Here is a 17546-nt window from a genome sequence, read left to right as displayed (position 1 = left end):
CTGGTAGCCATGTCAATGCCAGAAGCTCTCCCATCGACATAGCGCTGTCTATACACAGGGTTAGATCAATATAACTATGTTACTCAACAGTATGGATTTTTCATACCCCTGAGCAATGTGGTTATACCGATATAGGTCTGTAGCATAGACTAGATGTCAGGGCTGGTCTACATGAACCAGTTAATTCACAGTAAGAGAGAGTGTGTGTACACACCCCACATTAACCTGCTAGGAACTCTCTCCATGTAGACCATGCTGATGTGCATTAAGTTTGTTTTTGTGTTTTCAACTAGTCCTCTTTGAAACAGGACTAATCAAAGCACATTAACTACTAATGCACATCAGCTGGGTCCACATGGACATAGTCCATGGCAGGCTAGCATGGGGTAGATTCACACCCCACCTTACTGTGAACTAAATATTAGTGCCTTCACTAAAATTAAAATGTAGGAAATCCAAAACGGATCAAAAGAAATACTTTTAATCATGTGTGAAAGACTGTGGAATTCATTGCCACAGGAAGTAATTCAGGCCAAAACTTAACAAGAGTCCCATCTCGTTATAAATTAAGGGTCAGCATACCCTGCCTGTGAATTACAGCTAAGAGTTTTCATCGCAGTGTCCCTATTCCCATATTACAGAAAAGGAAAGTGACTTATCCAAGGTTATGCAGCAAATCACTGGAAGACCTGGCTCTGTCAGTCCTGAATCATATCTACTGGACAATGATGTTTTCATGAAGGTTCTTAACTCTTCCCTGGCTATACACACAAAATTATGCACCAGGGCTCACTGACTTAATGGGCTTAAACTACAGAACTTGCTGAAAATTGAAATTTTCAGCAGTTGTTTAGCTGGACTTTTTTCCTTAGGGTTTGTCTGGACAGGAAGTTACACTGATGTAGTTAAATTGGTGTAACTGCCAGTGTGGACACTTATTCTGGTATAAAAGTGTCCACACAGGGATTTATACCAATTTAGCTACACTGGTTTAAATTCACACCTTAGCCTACAGTGCCATAGCTTCCCAAACAAGCAAATCTTAAATATCATGTACCCCAACTGATGCCATGACTACTTCTATCCAAACTCTCCCCAGCCAATGGCAGTGGGGTACCTCATGTTGGTAGGAACTGCAGAACAACAGGGGCTGTTGCACCCGGGGAATCTACTTTGCTTGCTAGGAAGCGCGAGAGAGAAATCAAATGACTCAATTTTTTTCCATCAGCTGAACATTTACTATGGTGCAGTGAACGTGATCATGGTCCAATTTAGTTATGCAAACGTAAAACACAGATCACTTTCTGTCCAAAAGCATCAGAACAGGAGAAAGGGAATAAATACATTCAGATAAATAGAAAAGTGCAGACTTTTCTGCCAGGCAAGAACCACCAGCCTCCGCTCCTCTTCAGAGCCACCCATCCCAAACTTTCTCTTAGAGAAACCGGAGACTGGGGCTTGCGTCTAAAACAAGCCTTTTTTTAAACATGTGTTCTTAAGACAATAGGGCAGATCCTCACCTAGTATAGGCTACCAGAGCTAGATTAAGCCATGAAAATTTACACCAGCTGATCTGTGCCCCTAGACCTCATTAAATATGGTTTACTAATAAAGCAATCAATTTATCTCATACATTTTATTGTTTTAAATTCATCAGCTACTTCTATCACTGGCCTAATATCAATGGACTGGCATGTTTTATAAATTCCCAAAAATCAGTTAGTGACCAAGGAATTTTAACTAGTATTTGATCTGCTATAAACAATTCAGGTTACCAGAAGCAGAGCAGGTATTAGTGGAAATAGAGACTAAAACGTGTAGTAGCAGTGAAAGTCTGTTTCACTGGTATATGCCAAGGCTGCTTGAACTGACTTACGGTCAGACAAAAAATTATCCAGCCTTCCAATCCAGAATAGTTGAATATTCCACCCCCATGAGCATTTCAGGTACATCTACATTCCATGCCTGAATGCTAAAAAACTGAACAGAGCCCCCGATCAAATAGAGATTAACGGCCACTGCTTTATTTTCAGGTATCCATCTGTAGGGATCTTTAAGCGAATGTGAAAGTGGTCGACAGAGCTGGAATGTGCACAAATCCCTCGTGTTGTTTGTTATTGGTAGGAGACTAAAAGCTTCCTTTATTATAAATACAACCACAATCTGCAGAAGTTCATGAGAAGATAAATAGATTTGTTCCTTTAATGCAGCCCACTGTTTGTTCATTGTGCATCAGGATATTTAGACCGAGGCAGGATTCCAAGAGACCAGATCAGTTGATGCTTATGTGAGAGGAAGAATAATCTACCCAGTGAGGGAATGGTTTTGCTTTGGGGACAACAAGCTTTGTTAGGGAACCCATCAATATCTTGGCAACTAGGGAAAAGGAGAAGCAACTGACTCCGAAGCTCTACAAAGTAGAGGCTTCTAAGTCTACCAATGCAGAGAATGGAGATTTCAGCATTTTCGAAACCTGCACAGATCTTAAAAAAGAACCGATTAATTTGTTAAGGTAAGTGCTTTTGCAAAATCACTCTGCATCTTAGCTGCCTCACTCCCATAAGAACTGGTTAACAACTTCTCTAGATGCTTCACAAAAACTCATCCCTAACACACAGATTGAAGAGTCAATAAAGAACTATTATAGCCCAGATCAACAGCTATGGGGGCTGTAGTGAAATGTGGAACAGGGCAGTCAGTTTTGTACCTGACCCGGGGCAAGTCATGAGCACCTTCAAGTCCAGTTGTCTTCACCCAATTCATTTAGCTCCTGGGTGAATCTAGTGATCAGCCCCATCTCTTGCTCTATGTTACGGATCCTCTGCTCCACAGCGCCCATGCTTTGCACCAGCTCAGCCATCAGCGACCTCATTGCCTCCTGGTTTTTCACAATAGTTTCTAAACAAAAGGAAGAATACCCATATCTAATAGAACACAAGTTTCCCCTTTGCCAAAGAAAATCTAGTAGAATATGTTACTGTTCAGTGAAAAACCACACACCCCTTGTAGAGCTCATTGGAAAATGGTCTCCGCCCTCCCTGAAATTTTTGACAAAAAGTCAAGAACCAAACTACTTTGATTTAGAAATGCTGGCAGTGCCTCATGAGAGTTGTACTTCAGTTTTCTCATATCCCCATTCTCCTCTACGAGTCAAGCTACTTTTCCCAGGATGCACCACAGCACAGGACTCCCATGATGGAAGACTAGTGCACTGTGGGAAAAAGCAGTTTGGCCAGAGATCCGGGCCCACACGGACCATAATCTTCTCAGCTTGTAGTCACTTCTTACCAGTCCTTTTTGCCCCACCACCAATCTTGTCTTCTACTTAATTTGAAAGCACCTAGAGGCAGGAATCATCTTTTTGCTGTTTGTGTAGCAACTAGCAAAGGAGAGTCATAATCAGCGCCTCTAGTCTAGGGACTCCTGGACTACAGACAGAGTGAGTGTTCTCACTTTGCTTTCAGCAGACAGGAGTAGCTGCACTTCCTCGCCCTCCTTCCATTAATCTGAACCCCTTTAAACAGCATAAATTCAGTTTTTTGCACAGCTCACCTAGTGCCAACATGCCCATCTCTTGGTTCACGTCTTGCTGGATGGTAGAGGGAGCCTCCAAGGCAAACACCTCCTCCCACTGCTGGGGTGCAGGAGTGGTTGCTGGGATAAGTTCCTCTTGGGACTTGCTTTTATCATCTTCCTGCTTAGCAGATCTGCGGGCTGCAAGGAAACCCAAGCTGAGACACTTGTTAGAAAATCCACAGCAGTCAAAACAAGGCTCCTACAGCAGCCAAAACTATTTTTTTTCAGGGAGCAACCACTACAGAGCAAATCACATACTGAAGAGTATTGTACCTTCGAGTACCTCGGACTCTCACTGATCAGATGCTGAGCTGCTAATTCCTCCTAGTTCTCCTGGGCTGAAACAAACTTAGAATACAGATTTCAGAGTAACAGCCGTGTTAGTCTGTATTCGTAAAAAGAAAAAAGAAAAGGAGTACTTGTGGCACCTTAGAGACTAACCAGTTTATTTGAGCATGAGCTTTCGTGAGCTACAGCTCACTTCATCGGATGCATAGCTATGCATCCGATGAAGTGAGCTGTAGCTCACGAAAGCTCATGCTCAAATAAACTGGTTAGTCTCTAAGGTGCCACAAGTACTCCTTTTCTTTTTAGAATACAGAATTTTTTGTGTGTGGAAACAAAATCTATTTAAGAAGACTCCCTCAAGGCCCATTTTAATCAAAAGTGCGACTTACCGCACTATATGCTTCTATTACAAACAAACAGAAACGTGTGCAAAGCAAAAACGGGAGACAGGAATAAGGTACTAAACTCCTGAACACCAACCATACTAATCCACAAAGCTGGAACAGCTCTTGTTGCAGAATCTCCACCCCACAGCTCAGAACCAACAGTCCCAGATTGTCTACCTCAGTGGTTCTCAAACTGTGGGTCAGGACCCCATTTTAATGGGGTCACCAGAGCTGACTTAGGCTTGTTGGGGTACAGGGTCGAAGCCCAATCCCCACCACTAGGGTTACCAATTTCGGTTGGATATATTCCTGGAGATGTCATCACATGACAATCTTTAATTAAAGATTTATCTTTAATTCCGTGAGACTCCAGGCTATTCCTGGTGGGTTGGCAACCCTATCCCCTGCCCAGGGCCAAAGCAGAAGCCGCCCTAGGCCGTGGGGCTCAGCTTATAGGCACCCTGGGGCTGAACCTCTGGGACTCTGTCCCCTCCTCCACAGCAGCAGAGCTTGGGTGGGCTCAGGCTTCAGTCCCCTCTCCTGGGGGTCACATAGAAATTTGTTGTCAGAAGGGGGTTGTGGTGCAGTGAGGTTTGAGAATCCCCAGTCTACTTTCAATATGTTTTTATTTAGTACTTGAAAAATACTATCATGAAACCCCACCTAGGCAGCAAATCCCTAGGAGCAGAAAGATCAGGATGTTTCTTTACAAAACAATGTTAAAGAACAGAAAAAACAACCCACTTCTATCCTCCCCCCCAAAAAAAAGAGTAAAAGAAAAAACACACAGAATTAAGATAATAGGTGTTTGGTGAAGGGCTGATCTTAACTGCAAAAAAATGAACCAAATATAAATAAAACAAACTAAACCCAAGATGACAATCTATTCAGAATTGTACTGACAAACTGCATAAAGAGGAGCAACACTTACCAAACCACGCTTTCTTTAAAACTCCCCTAGCAATCTAGAGAGCCCTACCCTACTAAACTGCCTCTACTGTGTACTTCACTGTACCCTGATCCCCAGGAGAAACCCCCGAGTTTTCCCCGACCCCCTTTAAGTACCTGGGCCCCGCTCTGCGCCCCCACTCCTCAGCGGTTTCAGCCTGAGCTCACCCAGCCTAACCAATACGGACGAGCTCGCCCCAATCTTCTCCGGCTGCAGCGCCTGGCCGCCTTCGGGCTCCGCCGCTGTAGCTACCACTGCCGGTCCTTCTTCCTGCAACGCGGCTCGCAGCTCGACTCCCGCAGCTACCGCGCTGCAGGCAATAGCCGCCAGCCGCTCCCCTACCACCGCCAAGCGACCCCGCTGCTCCCCGCTCATCCTCACTACTACACTCGCTCTCCGCCCACCGGGGCTTTATGTAAAGCAGAGCCGGACGCCACCGAATCAACCTGCTCTCCGCCAGACCTCACCGGAGCAGTCTTCACGCAGGTCCGCTCCAACTAACATTCGAAACCCCCCCCCCCCCCCCCCCGTTAATAGCCTCGTCTAGTCCAGCTTCATCAGTTCTGTTCTCATCCACCTGTTTCCGCCCCAGCCTTGCGGTTTTAGCTCAATATAAGTAGTTCCCTTTTCAGGCAGCTCATCTGCTCACAAACTTCTCTTGCTCTGCTCCCAGAACAAACAAACAAACAAACAAACAAACCTGGGCCCGTTCAGTTTCCCCTTGCCAACCAGCAAACCTACAGGAAATTCAGGTAACCTTATTTGCTGAGTCGCTTCATTTTTATTGAGGGCATTGGGAGGAAAGGAGCATGAGGTACCCAAAATTAATACCCTAAATTATTCCATCAAATATGCTCTAGGAATTATTCTGGCAGAATACTCTGGCCTGTGGTATAAAAGGAGGTTAGATTAGATTATCCCAATGGTCCCTTCTGGCCAGAGAAACTATGAATTGTATTTATTTGTAGGGGAATACACACAGGTATAGATTTACACATCTCACATCTATACTTGATGTCGTAGTTTGATACCCTATGATGGCATTTTATTCTCATCAAGAATCAAAAATCTGAGTTAACATCAAATTAAAGTTGTTCCTTCCTGTTAAAAAAAAAACAAAACTCGGCAGCCAATTAAAACCCTAGAGATTTAAAACAATGACATGGAAGGATGAAAAGAAGAGCAGCTAAATAGTGAAATATCCACATGGCTCAGAGAGTCACTCAAATCAAATATTGCGTATTGCACATTGAAACTAGCAAGCCACCTTAACCCTGACTTCGGCAGGAGAAAAATTAACTCTGATCTTAGTAACTCCAAAGGGGAGAAAAGAAAAAGAACCTTAACTCCGGCCTCAGAATGTCCAAGAGGAGGAAAAAAAACAGAACCTTAACTCAAATGAGTTAAGGATTTGTTTTTCCATATGAAACTTTTCTCATTCTCTAATTGAAATCAAATTAATACTATAATTGATTATTTATATTATTACAGTGCCTGTGAACCTCAGTCACGGACCACGACCCCGCTGTGCCAGGCGCTGTACAAAACAGAGACCAGATAGTCCCTGCCTCAAGGAGTTTACAATCTAAGTATAAAGTCTTGACTTTTTGGGAGACTCCTGCACCCCATCTAAGGCCCATTGTGACTCAAGTTTTTTCAGAACAGAGGACTCCGGACTCTGGGAACGTTGGAAACTTAAGTGCTACTTTATTACAGCTAGTGAAAAGCAAGAAATAAAATTAAAGAACCCTTCTGCCCAAGCCGAATGCACTGATCCCGATCCAGGCGGGCTGCATTTACAGGGGAAAGATATCAGAGTCCATGGCTGATCCTAGGTCCCGTCACCCCAAACAGTAAAGAGCCTTACTAAGTTAAAAGGAATGACAAGCAAACAGACAGACAAATGAATCCAGTTCTAAAAGCAAATGACCCAGCCCCAGGAAATCCCAGGATCTGGGTTTAGTGAGAGATAAGGAATCAGTTGTTACAGTTACAGGATATTGTAATGTTAACTCCTTCTCTGCTGGCAGCCGCTCTCCCAGACAGGGGACAAGTTCCAGCAGAGTCTCTGTCTCCAATCCCAGTTCTAGCCCCTTGGTGCGAGTGTACCTGTGGGGGTGAGTGTGACAGACAGGGTCTCTGTTGTCCCCACCTGGACAACAGCTGGGCTGTCAGGCCTTTCTGCGGCTTCAGTGGAGGGGATTGGCCTGGATTCTGATGCGGCCTGGACTATTATCTCTTCTGGCTTCCTTCTCAGGTCAGATTTGGCCTCTTGAGGAACTGAGGGGAGACACCCCCATTTAGTCCTTCTGCAGCATCATTTGTGGACACAGCGATCGGCACCTGCTGCCCCAGATATTTCTGGCTTCTCACCCGTGCAACGAGTGCTCAGACACTGACTTCCAAAGAGCAAACCTGGACGTGTCCCAGATCCAGCCTCCCTACCTCTCCTCCTTTCACTCCTGACTGTATCTCATGTTGGTAATGAAATCGGGGTCTCACTTGCTTCCCCCGTGGGGGTCTCTGCCTCCCATGCTCAATCGTCAGTGTTGGTGCCGGCGAAAATCCTGGAGCCTCCTGTGAAACGTCCCCTGAATCAGAAATGTGAATGATCACTCGCCTAACGGTACAAATGAGACAGTGTGGGCGGCTATTGGGGAACAGTATAAATGTACCACTCAGGATTTTGGGGAATCATATCAAAGGGGCACTCAGGTTGCGGGGGGGGGGGCTGGTTGATGGGGAATGGTACAAATGTGACGCTCAGCTGAGTGTGGAGATGAGATTCTTCCTTCCCACAATGCTCAGTCAGAGGCAGGCTCTCCTTGGCCCTGCTTGCACCCCTCATCAACCATCCCCACCCAGTTCCCCAAATACAAGTCCGCACCTCTGCCAGCCCCCCCAATAAGATCACCACCTTTCTAATGGCTGGTAACTGGACCCCTGAAGCCCCACCCCTTGCTTGTCTTCTTCCCCAAGGTCCTGCCCCCTTCTCTGCCTCTTCCCCCAAGGCCCCTCCCCTTTCTCCGGCTCTTCCCCCAAGGTCCCGCCCACTTCTTCACCTCTTTCCTTGATGTCCCACACCCCTGCTCCGCCTCTTCCCCCCACCATTAAAAAAAACGGCCATCAGGGCCTGTCAAATGGCACCCAGACACGCAAGCCAAAAGCCAGACTGTCTGGGTGAAAACCGGACTGGTGGCAACCCTACCCCCCAAAACGCACAATGCAGCCCCCTCCCAGCACCTCGTCCTCACCTCCTCCTTTGTGCTCCAGGTGCTTAATTCACCCCCCCTCCCCTGCAAATTCTCACCCCCCACGCCTCCCCACTACTCAAGTGACCTCCTCCCCTCTGGCTCTGGTTCCCATCCCCCTCAGGCATGGGATCCGGGTGTGAGCCTGCTGCTCTCTGGGGTGACACATCCTCAGGCCAGGGGCGGCCATGGGACAGGGAGTGGGTGGGTGCGTGCGTGGCGGGAGACCACCTCTCGTTGGTCAGGCTGTCTCCCTGCCCTGTGGGGTGGCTGGGTTAGCGCCCAACAGCTGCCAGGAGCACCCACTGTCTGTCCCCTTCCTGGGGGCCTGCCAGTCTAGAGAGGAGGGCCTGCTGCCCGTCCCCCCGTTTTGGGAAGGGGGCGGGAAGCCACTGGCCCCGGTAAACAGCTCCGGAGAAGGACGGGAGGCTGGTTAGGAAGTGGGCGGTAGCTGGGGCCAGGCCTCCTGGGGCAGGGTGGACGCCCAGCCTGAGCTGCCATCCCCCAGCCGCCATGGGGTGGGAGCCACGTCCGGGGCAGGGAAGGCTTTCATGCCCCATCCCCGCAGCCCCCCGGCAGCGTGGGGGAAGGGCACGGATGCTGCTGTGGCGTCCTCCGCCCAGGCCGGGGGCTGGCTGCTCCTTCTCTCCCCTTCCCCCCACCAGGTTGGCAGGAGGGAGAGGGCAGCCTCGGCACCGGTGGCGGCGGCCGGGCCTCTCTGTGGTTTGGTCGGGACAGAGGGGGCGGAGCCTTTCTCGGCCTCAGCCACGCCCCCTCCCTTAAAGGGCCGGTGTTGGGCGGTGGTGGCGTGGGCGCGCTGGTGGCGGTTGCGGTGGGAGCTGCGGCTGAAGGCCTTGCCGCAGTCGGGGCACTTGTACGGCTTCTCGCCGGTGTGGACGCGCCGGTGCCGCTCCAGGTGGGAGATGAAGCCGAAGCTCTTGCCGCAGACACCACAGGGGTAGGGCTTTTCGCCCCGGTGGGCCCGCTGGTGGGCCAGCAGCTGGGCCCCCGCCGCGAACCGCTTCCCGCAGTCCTTGCAGCGGTGGGGCCGGCCGCCGGAGTGGACCCTCTGGTGTTGGGCCAGGGTGGAACTGACGGCAAAGGCCTTGCCACACTCGTCGCATTTGTAGGGCCGCTCGCCGGTGTGGACCCGCCGGTGCCGCTCCAGGTGGGAGCTGACGCTGAAGCCTTTCCCGCAGTCCCCGCACTCGTAGGGCCGCTCCCCGGTGTGGATGCGCCGGTGCCGCTCCAGGTGGGAGCTCCAAGCGAAGCCCTTCCCACAGTCCCCGCACTGGAAGGGCTTCCCGGCGGCGTGGGATTTCTGGTGCTTGGCCAGCGCCGCCGGCTCGCCATAGCCTTTCCCACACTCAGGGCAGCGGTGTGGCTTGTCGCCGGCGTGGACGCGCTGGTGCCGGTCGAGGTGGGAGCTGACACTGAAAGCCTTCCCGCAGTCACCGCAGCGGTACGGCCGCTCCCCGGTATGGATGCGCCGGTGCTTGATGAGGGCCGAGCACCAGCCGAAGCGTTTGCCACACTCGCCGCACTGGAAGGGCCGCTCGCCGGTGTGGATCCGCTGGTGCTTCACCAGCGAGGAGCTCTGTCCAAAGCCCTTCCCGCACTCGGGGCACTTGTGGGGCTTATTTGCGCAGCCCAAAGGCGCCGGGGGGGGCTCTGGCACGGTGACCGGCGGCGGCACGCGCCGGCGCCCGCAGTCGGCACACTTGGTGGGATCCCTCCCGCTGCCGGCAGGCGCGGCCTGGAGCTGGGCCACGGTGGCGGCACTGAGGTGGTAGCTCTTCCCGCAGTCGGCGCATTTCCGCGGCTTCTCCCCGGTGTGGACGCGCCGGTGCCGGTAGAGGTGGGAGCTGCGGCTGAAGCTCTTCCCGCAGTCGTCGCACTGGAAGGGCCGCTCCCCGGTGTGGACGCGCCGGTGCCGCTCCAGGTGGGAGGTGAAGCTGAAGGCTTTGCCGCACTCGGGGCACTGGAAAGGTTTCTCCCCCCGGTGCTTCCGCTGGTGGGCCAGGAGGGCAGCGCCCAGCCCGAAGGCTTTGCCGCAGTCCTGGCACCGGTGAGGCTTGTCGGCGGCGTGGACCCGGCGGTGCTGGGTCAGGGTGGAGCTGACGGTGAAGCGCTTGCCGCACTCCTCGCATTTGTAGGGCCGCTCGCCGGTGTGGACCCGGCGGTGCCGCTCCAGGTGGGAGCTGACGCTGAAGCCTTTCCCGCAGTCCTCGCACTCGTAGGGCCGCTCCCCGGTGTGGATGCGCCGGTGCCGCTCCAGGTGGGAGCTCCAGTTGAAGCCCTTCCCGCAGTCCCCGCACTGGAAGGGCTTCCCAGCGGCGTGGGACTTCTGGTGCCGGGCCAGCGCCGCCGGCTCGCTGAAGCTCTTCTCGCACTCGGGGCACTTGTGGGGCTTGTCTGTGGCGTGGAGGCGCTGGTGCCGGATCAGGTTGGACCGCTGGCTGAAGGTCTTCCCGCACTCGGCGCAGCGAAATGCCTTGTCCACCCCCGCGGGTGCCGGCGGCTGCTTGAGGACTACCGTCTGGCCTGCAGGTTTGTCCTGATTCTTCCCCTCCAAGTTCTGGAGCTTCCCATCCGGCCCCGGGCTGGGATTCTCCACCTCCTCTTTGTCCGGGGATGTCCCCTGCGGCTCTGTTTTCCCAGGAGATCCTGGTGACCGCTCCTCCTCTTCCTCTTCCTCCTCCTCTTCGCTTGCTGACCCTTCGCCTACAGGGAAAGAGAATCCAGATGTGAGTCACGAGGGAGGAGGATCTCCCCACTGCAGAACCTAGAGAAACTGAGTGAGATCAGGGCCCCGTTGTGCCGGACGCTGCACAGACACGCAGCGAGAGACTGTCCCTGCCCCCAAAAGCTCACAGTCTAAATATTTCACTCGTATGTGGTTTTCTCCTTGGCTTTACTCCTGCTCACCTGGGCTGCTACTTCTCGGGATCTCCCTGTCCTCAGAGGCCTGGAGATCTGGGACCCATGGTTCTTCCCCTCGTTCCATCCAGGAGAGCAGGTCAGGTTTAGAAATCGGAAATCCCGCTGGCAGGAGGAGAGAAGAGGACAGATTAAGTTTTGATGGGATACTAATCAGGCTGGGTTGATTGTTTTACAGCAGTACATAGAGGCTCTAACTGAGATCAGGGCCCCGTTGTGCCGGGCGCTGCACAGACAAACAGCGGGAGACAGTCCCTGCCCCAGCTGGGATCAGGGCCCCATCGTGCCAGGCACTGCACAGAGACACAGTGAGAGACATGGATTGACTCCAGCACATGGTCCATGATTAGAAGGGGATTGGACCATCTCCACGACATGCATTTGACACCTTGACCTAGGTAGACGGATCAGAAAGATGCAAAGGGAAAATGATACAAATCCAGTATCTTTTCCCTAACTCCCTTTCAAAGCCCAAGGCAGCAGATGATCATTGTGGGCCCAAATCCTGTGGGATCTGGACACAGGAATACGTCAGGATTTTTTGGAAATTCCAGGCTGAATTATTCAGCTGGGCGAATGCCTTCCCCATGGAAGCCCCTCAGCCAACAGATCAAGTACAAAATCCCGTTGGCTTTAGGTAGCAAGAGCCACTCGTCATTCGATTACTGGGACAACCAGAACCTGACATCCCTTAAAGGGCAGAGGGCGGCTGGGTGAATACAGATATTTTGGTTCACCGGCGGTTCCAAAGAAATTGAGTGGGGAAAATATCGTCTCGGGTAGAACCAAAAATGATTTACTTTTTTTTTTTTTGAATTTTGGGGAAACCAAAACAGTAAAAACCCCATTCATTTGGGGTCGAACGCAACATTTCCTTTTGACCAAACGCCAACCCTTGGGTTTGGATTTTGACCGTTCTGGAACGGTTTTGCTGACTTGTTTGTTCACTTAAGGAAAAGGAGACGTTTGAAACAAAATGTCCTCTCGAAGCGGAAAAATTGAACAGTTTCGTTTGGGAAAAAGTCAAAACGCTTCAATTTTCCAGAATTTTTTTTATCTTTTTTCGGCCGCAACAGGCACCAATTCGCACAACGCTTCGGGGTCGCTGCCGCTGTAATTTTCCTCCACAAAAAGTTAATCCGAGACATTTAATCCAGCTCTGCTCGGGGCTTTCAGGCCTCCTTGAGAGGTGGCTCAAATTGGGGCCCCCACCCTCCTAAATCACTAACGACTTTTGCAAATCTCTCGTCATCTCTGACTTGCAGGGACTTACCCGACACCAGCTCCCTGCGGTGGGATTCGGCCATCGCGGTGATCCGCGGCATGCTGATGGCCATCTCTTCTGCTAACAAGAAACGGATGAGACGGCGATTAGACGCACCGCAGGCCGGGACGGTCTTGCCTGGGACAACCACCAGCCCAGCTCCCCCTCCCTTAGCAAAAGCAGCGCAAGGTGAAAGAAGATAGATCAACAGTGCAGGGTCTGCTGCATGACCACTGACTTTCCATGGACTTCAGATCTCTCTTACGTGGCTCCTTATTGCCACAGCATCTGAGCTCCTTTCAGTCTCTAATTAGGCTTTGGGAGAATTCAATTTTTATTTTGGTATCATTTTGATGGAGAACACCCAGGTTTATTTTTAAGCATTTTTAAAAATTATCACCAATTTCAGTGCCCACGGTTGTGGGAAATTATGGGGGGCGACCCCCGACAATAATTCTCTAATGACAGTAGACATTGCGATTCAGAAAGTTAAAGTTTTATAATGGTTAACACACAAATGGTCAACCTCCCATCAGATCTTGCTCTAGGAATTATTTCGGGGAGTTCTCTGGCTTGTATTAGACAGGAGGTCAGACGAAATGTTTACAGTGGTCTCGTCTGGCCTAGGAATCTACCAAGTAAATTGCCTTAAATCAAACTCTACTAAGTTCTCCAGCAGCATTTTCCTTGCTTTGTCCAGCCACGAATTTTGATGATTATCACTGGAAATCCTCTGTTTGCCAGAAGCTGGGAATGGGTGACAGGGGATGGATCATTTGATGATGACCTGTTCTGTTCATTCCCTCTGGGGCACCTGGCATTGGCCACTGTGGGAAGACAGGACACTGGGCTAGATGGACCTTCGGTCTGACCCAGTAGGGCCGTTCTTATGAAATAGATTTTCCTTGCTTTGTGCATGCGCGATGAAATTGATGTTTTCCGACATAGACAGGATTTGACTGCTGTCGGTGAATAACGTATTGTCCTCTATATCGGTAGGGCCCTGCCAAATTCATGGCCCATTTGCGTAAGTTTCACAGCCATAACATTTTAAAAATCTTGCATGTCACAGTTTCAGATATTTAAATCTTAAATTTCACAGTGCTGTAACCAAACATGACTAGGTAGTTAAAAACGGCAAAATAGAAACACGCCAAGCCCTTCAGGCTCAGCGTTTCTCAAACTGGGGGTCCCGACCCAAAAGGGGGTCGCAAATCTATTGTAGGGGGGGTCACGGTACTGCCACCCTTCCTTCTGTGCTGCTGTCAGAGCTGGGGGGCCGGAGAGCAGCAGCTCTTGGCTGGGTGCTCAGCTCTGAAGGCAGCGTTGCCGTCAGCAGCAGCACAGAAGGAAGGGTGGCCATACCATGACCCCCCACACACACACAATAGCCTTTTGGGTGGGGACCCCCAGTTTGAGAAACATTGTGTACTTTTGTATACTTTCACCCAACAGCATAGAGTAAAAGCGCACAGAAGTCCAGATTTCATGGTCCGTGACATATTTTTCACGGCTGTGAATTTGGTCGGGCCCTAAATATAGGGCAGAGCTGTTATCCCCGTGTTACAGACCAGAACCTGAGGTCCAGAAACACTAAGGGTGCGTCTACACTGCAAGCAGCAGTCCGGGCAGTGAGTCCCAGAGCCCAGGCTGACAGACTCCACTCCAGCGCTGAAAATAGCCATGTAGACGTTCAGGTCGGAGCTTCGGCTCTGAAGCTTAGGGACGGGGGCGGGCTGTCGTTGGCCATGTAGATGTTCCCTAAGTGACTTACCCAAGATCACGCACACACAGTCCATGGCAGAGCAGGGAATCGAAGGCTGGTTTCCCCCACCCAACGCGAAGACCCTCACCACTGCACCAGGCTTGCTCAAACAGCAAGAGCTCACGGCATAGCCACATCACACTGTCAATCTGGATCCTGGCTTCTGAACGTGCTGTTTCCAAGTCGGCGCTTGAGTGTCTGCACTGCATTGTAAATCTGGGCTTACAATTGGTAGCCCCGGGTCTCAGAGCCGGGGCAACATGTCCACACTGCGCTCAGGTCTGCGGCTTGAGCTGTGTCCACACTGCAAAATGACAGGGCTTGGAATCGGGCCACAGCGGGACTCGGCCTCTCACCCATCTAAGTAGGGTCCTCGGTCCTACGTGCTCACCGACCCGAGTCAGAATGATTTGTGTGCAGACAGAAGAGGGGCTTGGGCTGAAACCAGAGTCAGAGCCCGGGCTTAATGTGCAGTGTAGATGCACCCTAAAAGAACTCTGCAAGGGAAAGATCTCTGGCTTGGATTCTCCAGGTGCAGAGACAAGGGGAAATCTGTAAGGAGGCAGGGCTGGGGAAAACTGAGCGGATACTTGCTAGCCAGAGGTGCAAACCTGCTAGCCACTGTGAAGCACAAGTACCTACAGCCCTTCTGCCCCCACTGAAGTCTCTGGGGAGGTTAGCAACTTGGCTGTTTCTGAATGTCCCTCAGGGAGAAGAGGGGTGTGTGGTATGGAAAACGGTCTCTCTCTCTCTGTCTCTCATGGGATCTCTAGGGGCTGATCTTCTCCCTGCAGAAATCCAAGGCACTCACGTTCCTTCAGGCCTATCAGACAAACCACTAAGCGAGGGAGAGTGAATCCTTACCCAGAGATATCAGCGTCTCATAATTCTCCTGCATGGCGTCCCTGCGGAGGGCTCTCCGCCAGCCCGCTGCACCCTGCAGAGAGGCGCCGACTCCTCATGGAAAGCTACCAGCTCCTGGGGGAAAAAAGAAGCACCCCCCACTCAGTACCAGCTGCTCCCGGGAAAATCCCACCAGCTCAGGGTGGCAGGCTGGCTGCTTTGCTCTGGAATTTGGTGGCGGTTCCTGAAATCAGCAATTCCCCTGTTTTGGGGGGGACTAGGGCTCCGTCCCAACTCAAGCTGGGTGGGCACCAGAATTTCCGTTTCAAGGGAAATCCTGGGATTTTGAAATTTGGCTTTCATTCCGCAAGGAGAAAAATGTCCACATGTCCTGTTTAAAAAAAAAACAAAACAAAAATCGCCTTCTGTCGGGGCAACCAAAATGTCTTATTTCAATAAAACTGAAATGTTTCATTTTGATTTGGGCTTTTTTAAATGGTATGTTCTATTGTTCTTTATAATAGAACAGAAAACCAAATAAACGTGGGAAAAAACCAGTCGTTCCGAAATGAAATGAAATGAAATTTCTGCAGAAACTGACAAGTTCCCGCAGAATGTTTTGATGTCGAAGAAATGGCATTTTCCAGTGGGAAAATGTTCTCTTGGAAATTTTTTTGGAACTACTCTGTTCCCATCCTCCCATTCTGGGATGTCTAACCCAGGAGAACACGAGGTGGGGTTTCTGTCTCCCTCTAGTGGCTGCACCGTGCAACAGCCAGTGCCTCATTGTACCCAAGGCTAACACCACGTAAGTTTTTTGTCTCCATCTAGTGGCTGCACGGTGCAACAGCCAATTCCTCTGTTCCCAAGGCTAATACCATGTGTGTTTTTGTCTCCCTCTAGTGACTGCACTGTGCAACAGCCAATGCCTCAAACAGTATATATTGCCGGCTAACAACAGGTGATTTTGCCCCATCCCCCTAACTGGCTTCACCCTGTCAGCCACAGATTATGAGCTACAGAAGCTGGGTCTTTAGGTTTATGCCGTCAGATCCAGCTGTCCGGACTTCAATCCTCGTAATACTATATGCGTGTTTTTATACAGTGTGGAAGGATGACTGACATAAGCCGGTGGTTGGGACGGGATCTAACCCCGAATCCTTCAGGACTTGCACTAACCTTTGGCTAAGAGGGTTAGGGAGGCACCTGAGTCCACCATTGTCTGGTAGGCCAGTGGTTCTCAGCCGGTGGTCCGCAGATCCCTGGGGCTCCACAGACTATGTCTAAGGGGTCCACGAAAGGTTGTCGTTACCATAGGCCACTGGTTCTCAACCTGTGCTCTGCAGACCCCCAGGGGTCTGCAGACTACGTCTAAGATTTCCAAAGGGATCCACACCTGCATTTGAAATTTTTTAGGGGGTCCGCAAATGAGGAAAAGGGTCGAGCACCCAGTGCGCTAGGCGGTTTTCTGGAGCGGCTGGTGGCGCCACAAAGGCCCCTGCTCCGGCTCAGCCTGGCAATTCCTTGTCTGTTCCTTGCTGGACGTTTTTAAGACCCCAACGCCGGGTCTCTTTCTTCCAGCGCAGACCCGGCCCCTCCCAGCAGGACGAAACCCACCGGGGACCCCGTGCCAAGGAACAGTGTCTCCGAGGCAAACGCTAGAAAAGGGCCGAATCAAAGGGGCGGTTCTGGGGGATTTTCCCTGGCACTGTCCCCCACAAAGCAGCGCATCCTCTCCCCCCCCACAATCCCCTAGATCGGGCTGGGGGCAGGAACTGGCTTTTCCTCTCTCAGCTCTTCAGCTTGTCCCCAGGAAAGTCAGTCTGTCCAGGGTGATGCCAATGGACCGGGGCAGATTTGGGGGGGGGGACTGGGAGTATCTTTCCCCCCTTCTGACTCCGCCCCCCCTTTTTTTTCTGCCTCCCCCCCACTTTTCTGTCTCCTTCCTCCTCTGCCTGGGAGACTTGGCCTCTGATTCCTGGGCGGGTTTGCTGCCCCCGGCCCCAGCGCTTCCCCCCCGCCCGCCCCCAGGTCTCCCCATCACCTGCAGGCTCCGGCTCAGGGGCTGGTGCGGGCAGAGCCCGGAGAAAGCCCCCCCACCCCAGGGCTGGGCGCGGAGGGGGCTTGGAGGCAGGGCTCCCCCCACCCCGGCCAGCAGCGGCTCAACCCCCGGCTGGCTCCCGGAACTGCAGCTGCATCCGTCTCGCCCAGGAAACTCAACCCCCGGAGGTAGCAGCGAGTGCAAGGAAGAAACGCAGCAGCTCGTGCAATAACCAGGGCCCTC

General features: G+C 51.5%; 1 protein-coding gene across 4 annotated transcripts; it reads right to left on the bottom strand.

Annotated features, from left to right (window-relative positions):
- Nucleotides 1-8546: 8546 nt before the first annotated feature.
- Nucleotides 8547-17461, bottom strand: LOC141998420 (uncharacterized). 4 transcript variants are annotated; one of them, XM_074971224.1, is made up of 6 exons: nt 17307-17461; nt 16442-16545; nt 15284-15397; nt 12664-12735; nt 11379-11495; nt 8547-11174 (listed from the first exon to the last, which is right to left on the bottom strand). In XM_074971224.1, the coding sequence occupies exons 3-6, from the start codon at nt 15315-15317 to the stop codon at nt 8884-8886; spliced, it is 2514 nt and encodes an 837-aa protein (XP_074827325.1). In that variant the 5' UTR covers nt 15318-15397; nt 16442-16545; nt 17307-17461; the 3' UTR covers nt 8547-8883. The 4 variants fall into 4 exon arrangements, with proteins under 4 accessions (XP_074827325.1, XP_074827327.1, XP_074827326.1 ...); XM_074971226.1 differs by having other exon boundaries at nt 12664-12732; XM_074971225.1 differs by lacking the exon at nt 16442-16545.
- Between the last annotated feature and the right edge of the window lie 85 nt (nt 17462-17546).

Source organism: Natator depressus, chromosome 14 (genome assembly GCF_965152275.1).
Source record: "Natator depressus isolate rNatDep1 chromosome 14, rNatDep2.hap1, whole genome shotgun sequence".
NCBI lineage: Eukaryota > Metazoa > Chordata > Testudines > Cheloniidae > Natator > Natator depressus.
This window is presented reverse-complemented; position numbering and strand designations above follow the sequence as displayed.

Excerpts from the sequence above, each read along its gene's own strand:
- LOC141998420 (XM_074971224.1), bottom strand. The coding sequence starts at position 15,317 with ATGCAGGAGAATTATGAGACGCTGATATCTCTGG. Across the intron at positions 12,736-15,283 it reads TGAGACGCTGATATCTCTGG|CAGAAGAGATGGCCATCAGC; the intron begins GTAAGGATTCAC and ends GTTTCTTGTTAG. Across the intron at positions 11,175-11,378 it reads CCCGAGAAGTAGCAGCCCAG|GCGAAGGGTCAGCAAGCGAA; the intron begins GTGAGCAGGAGT and ends CTTTCCCTGTAG.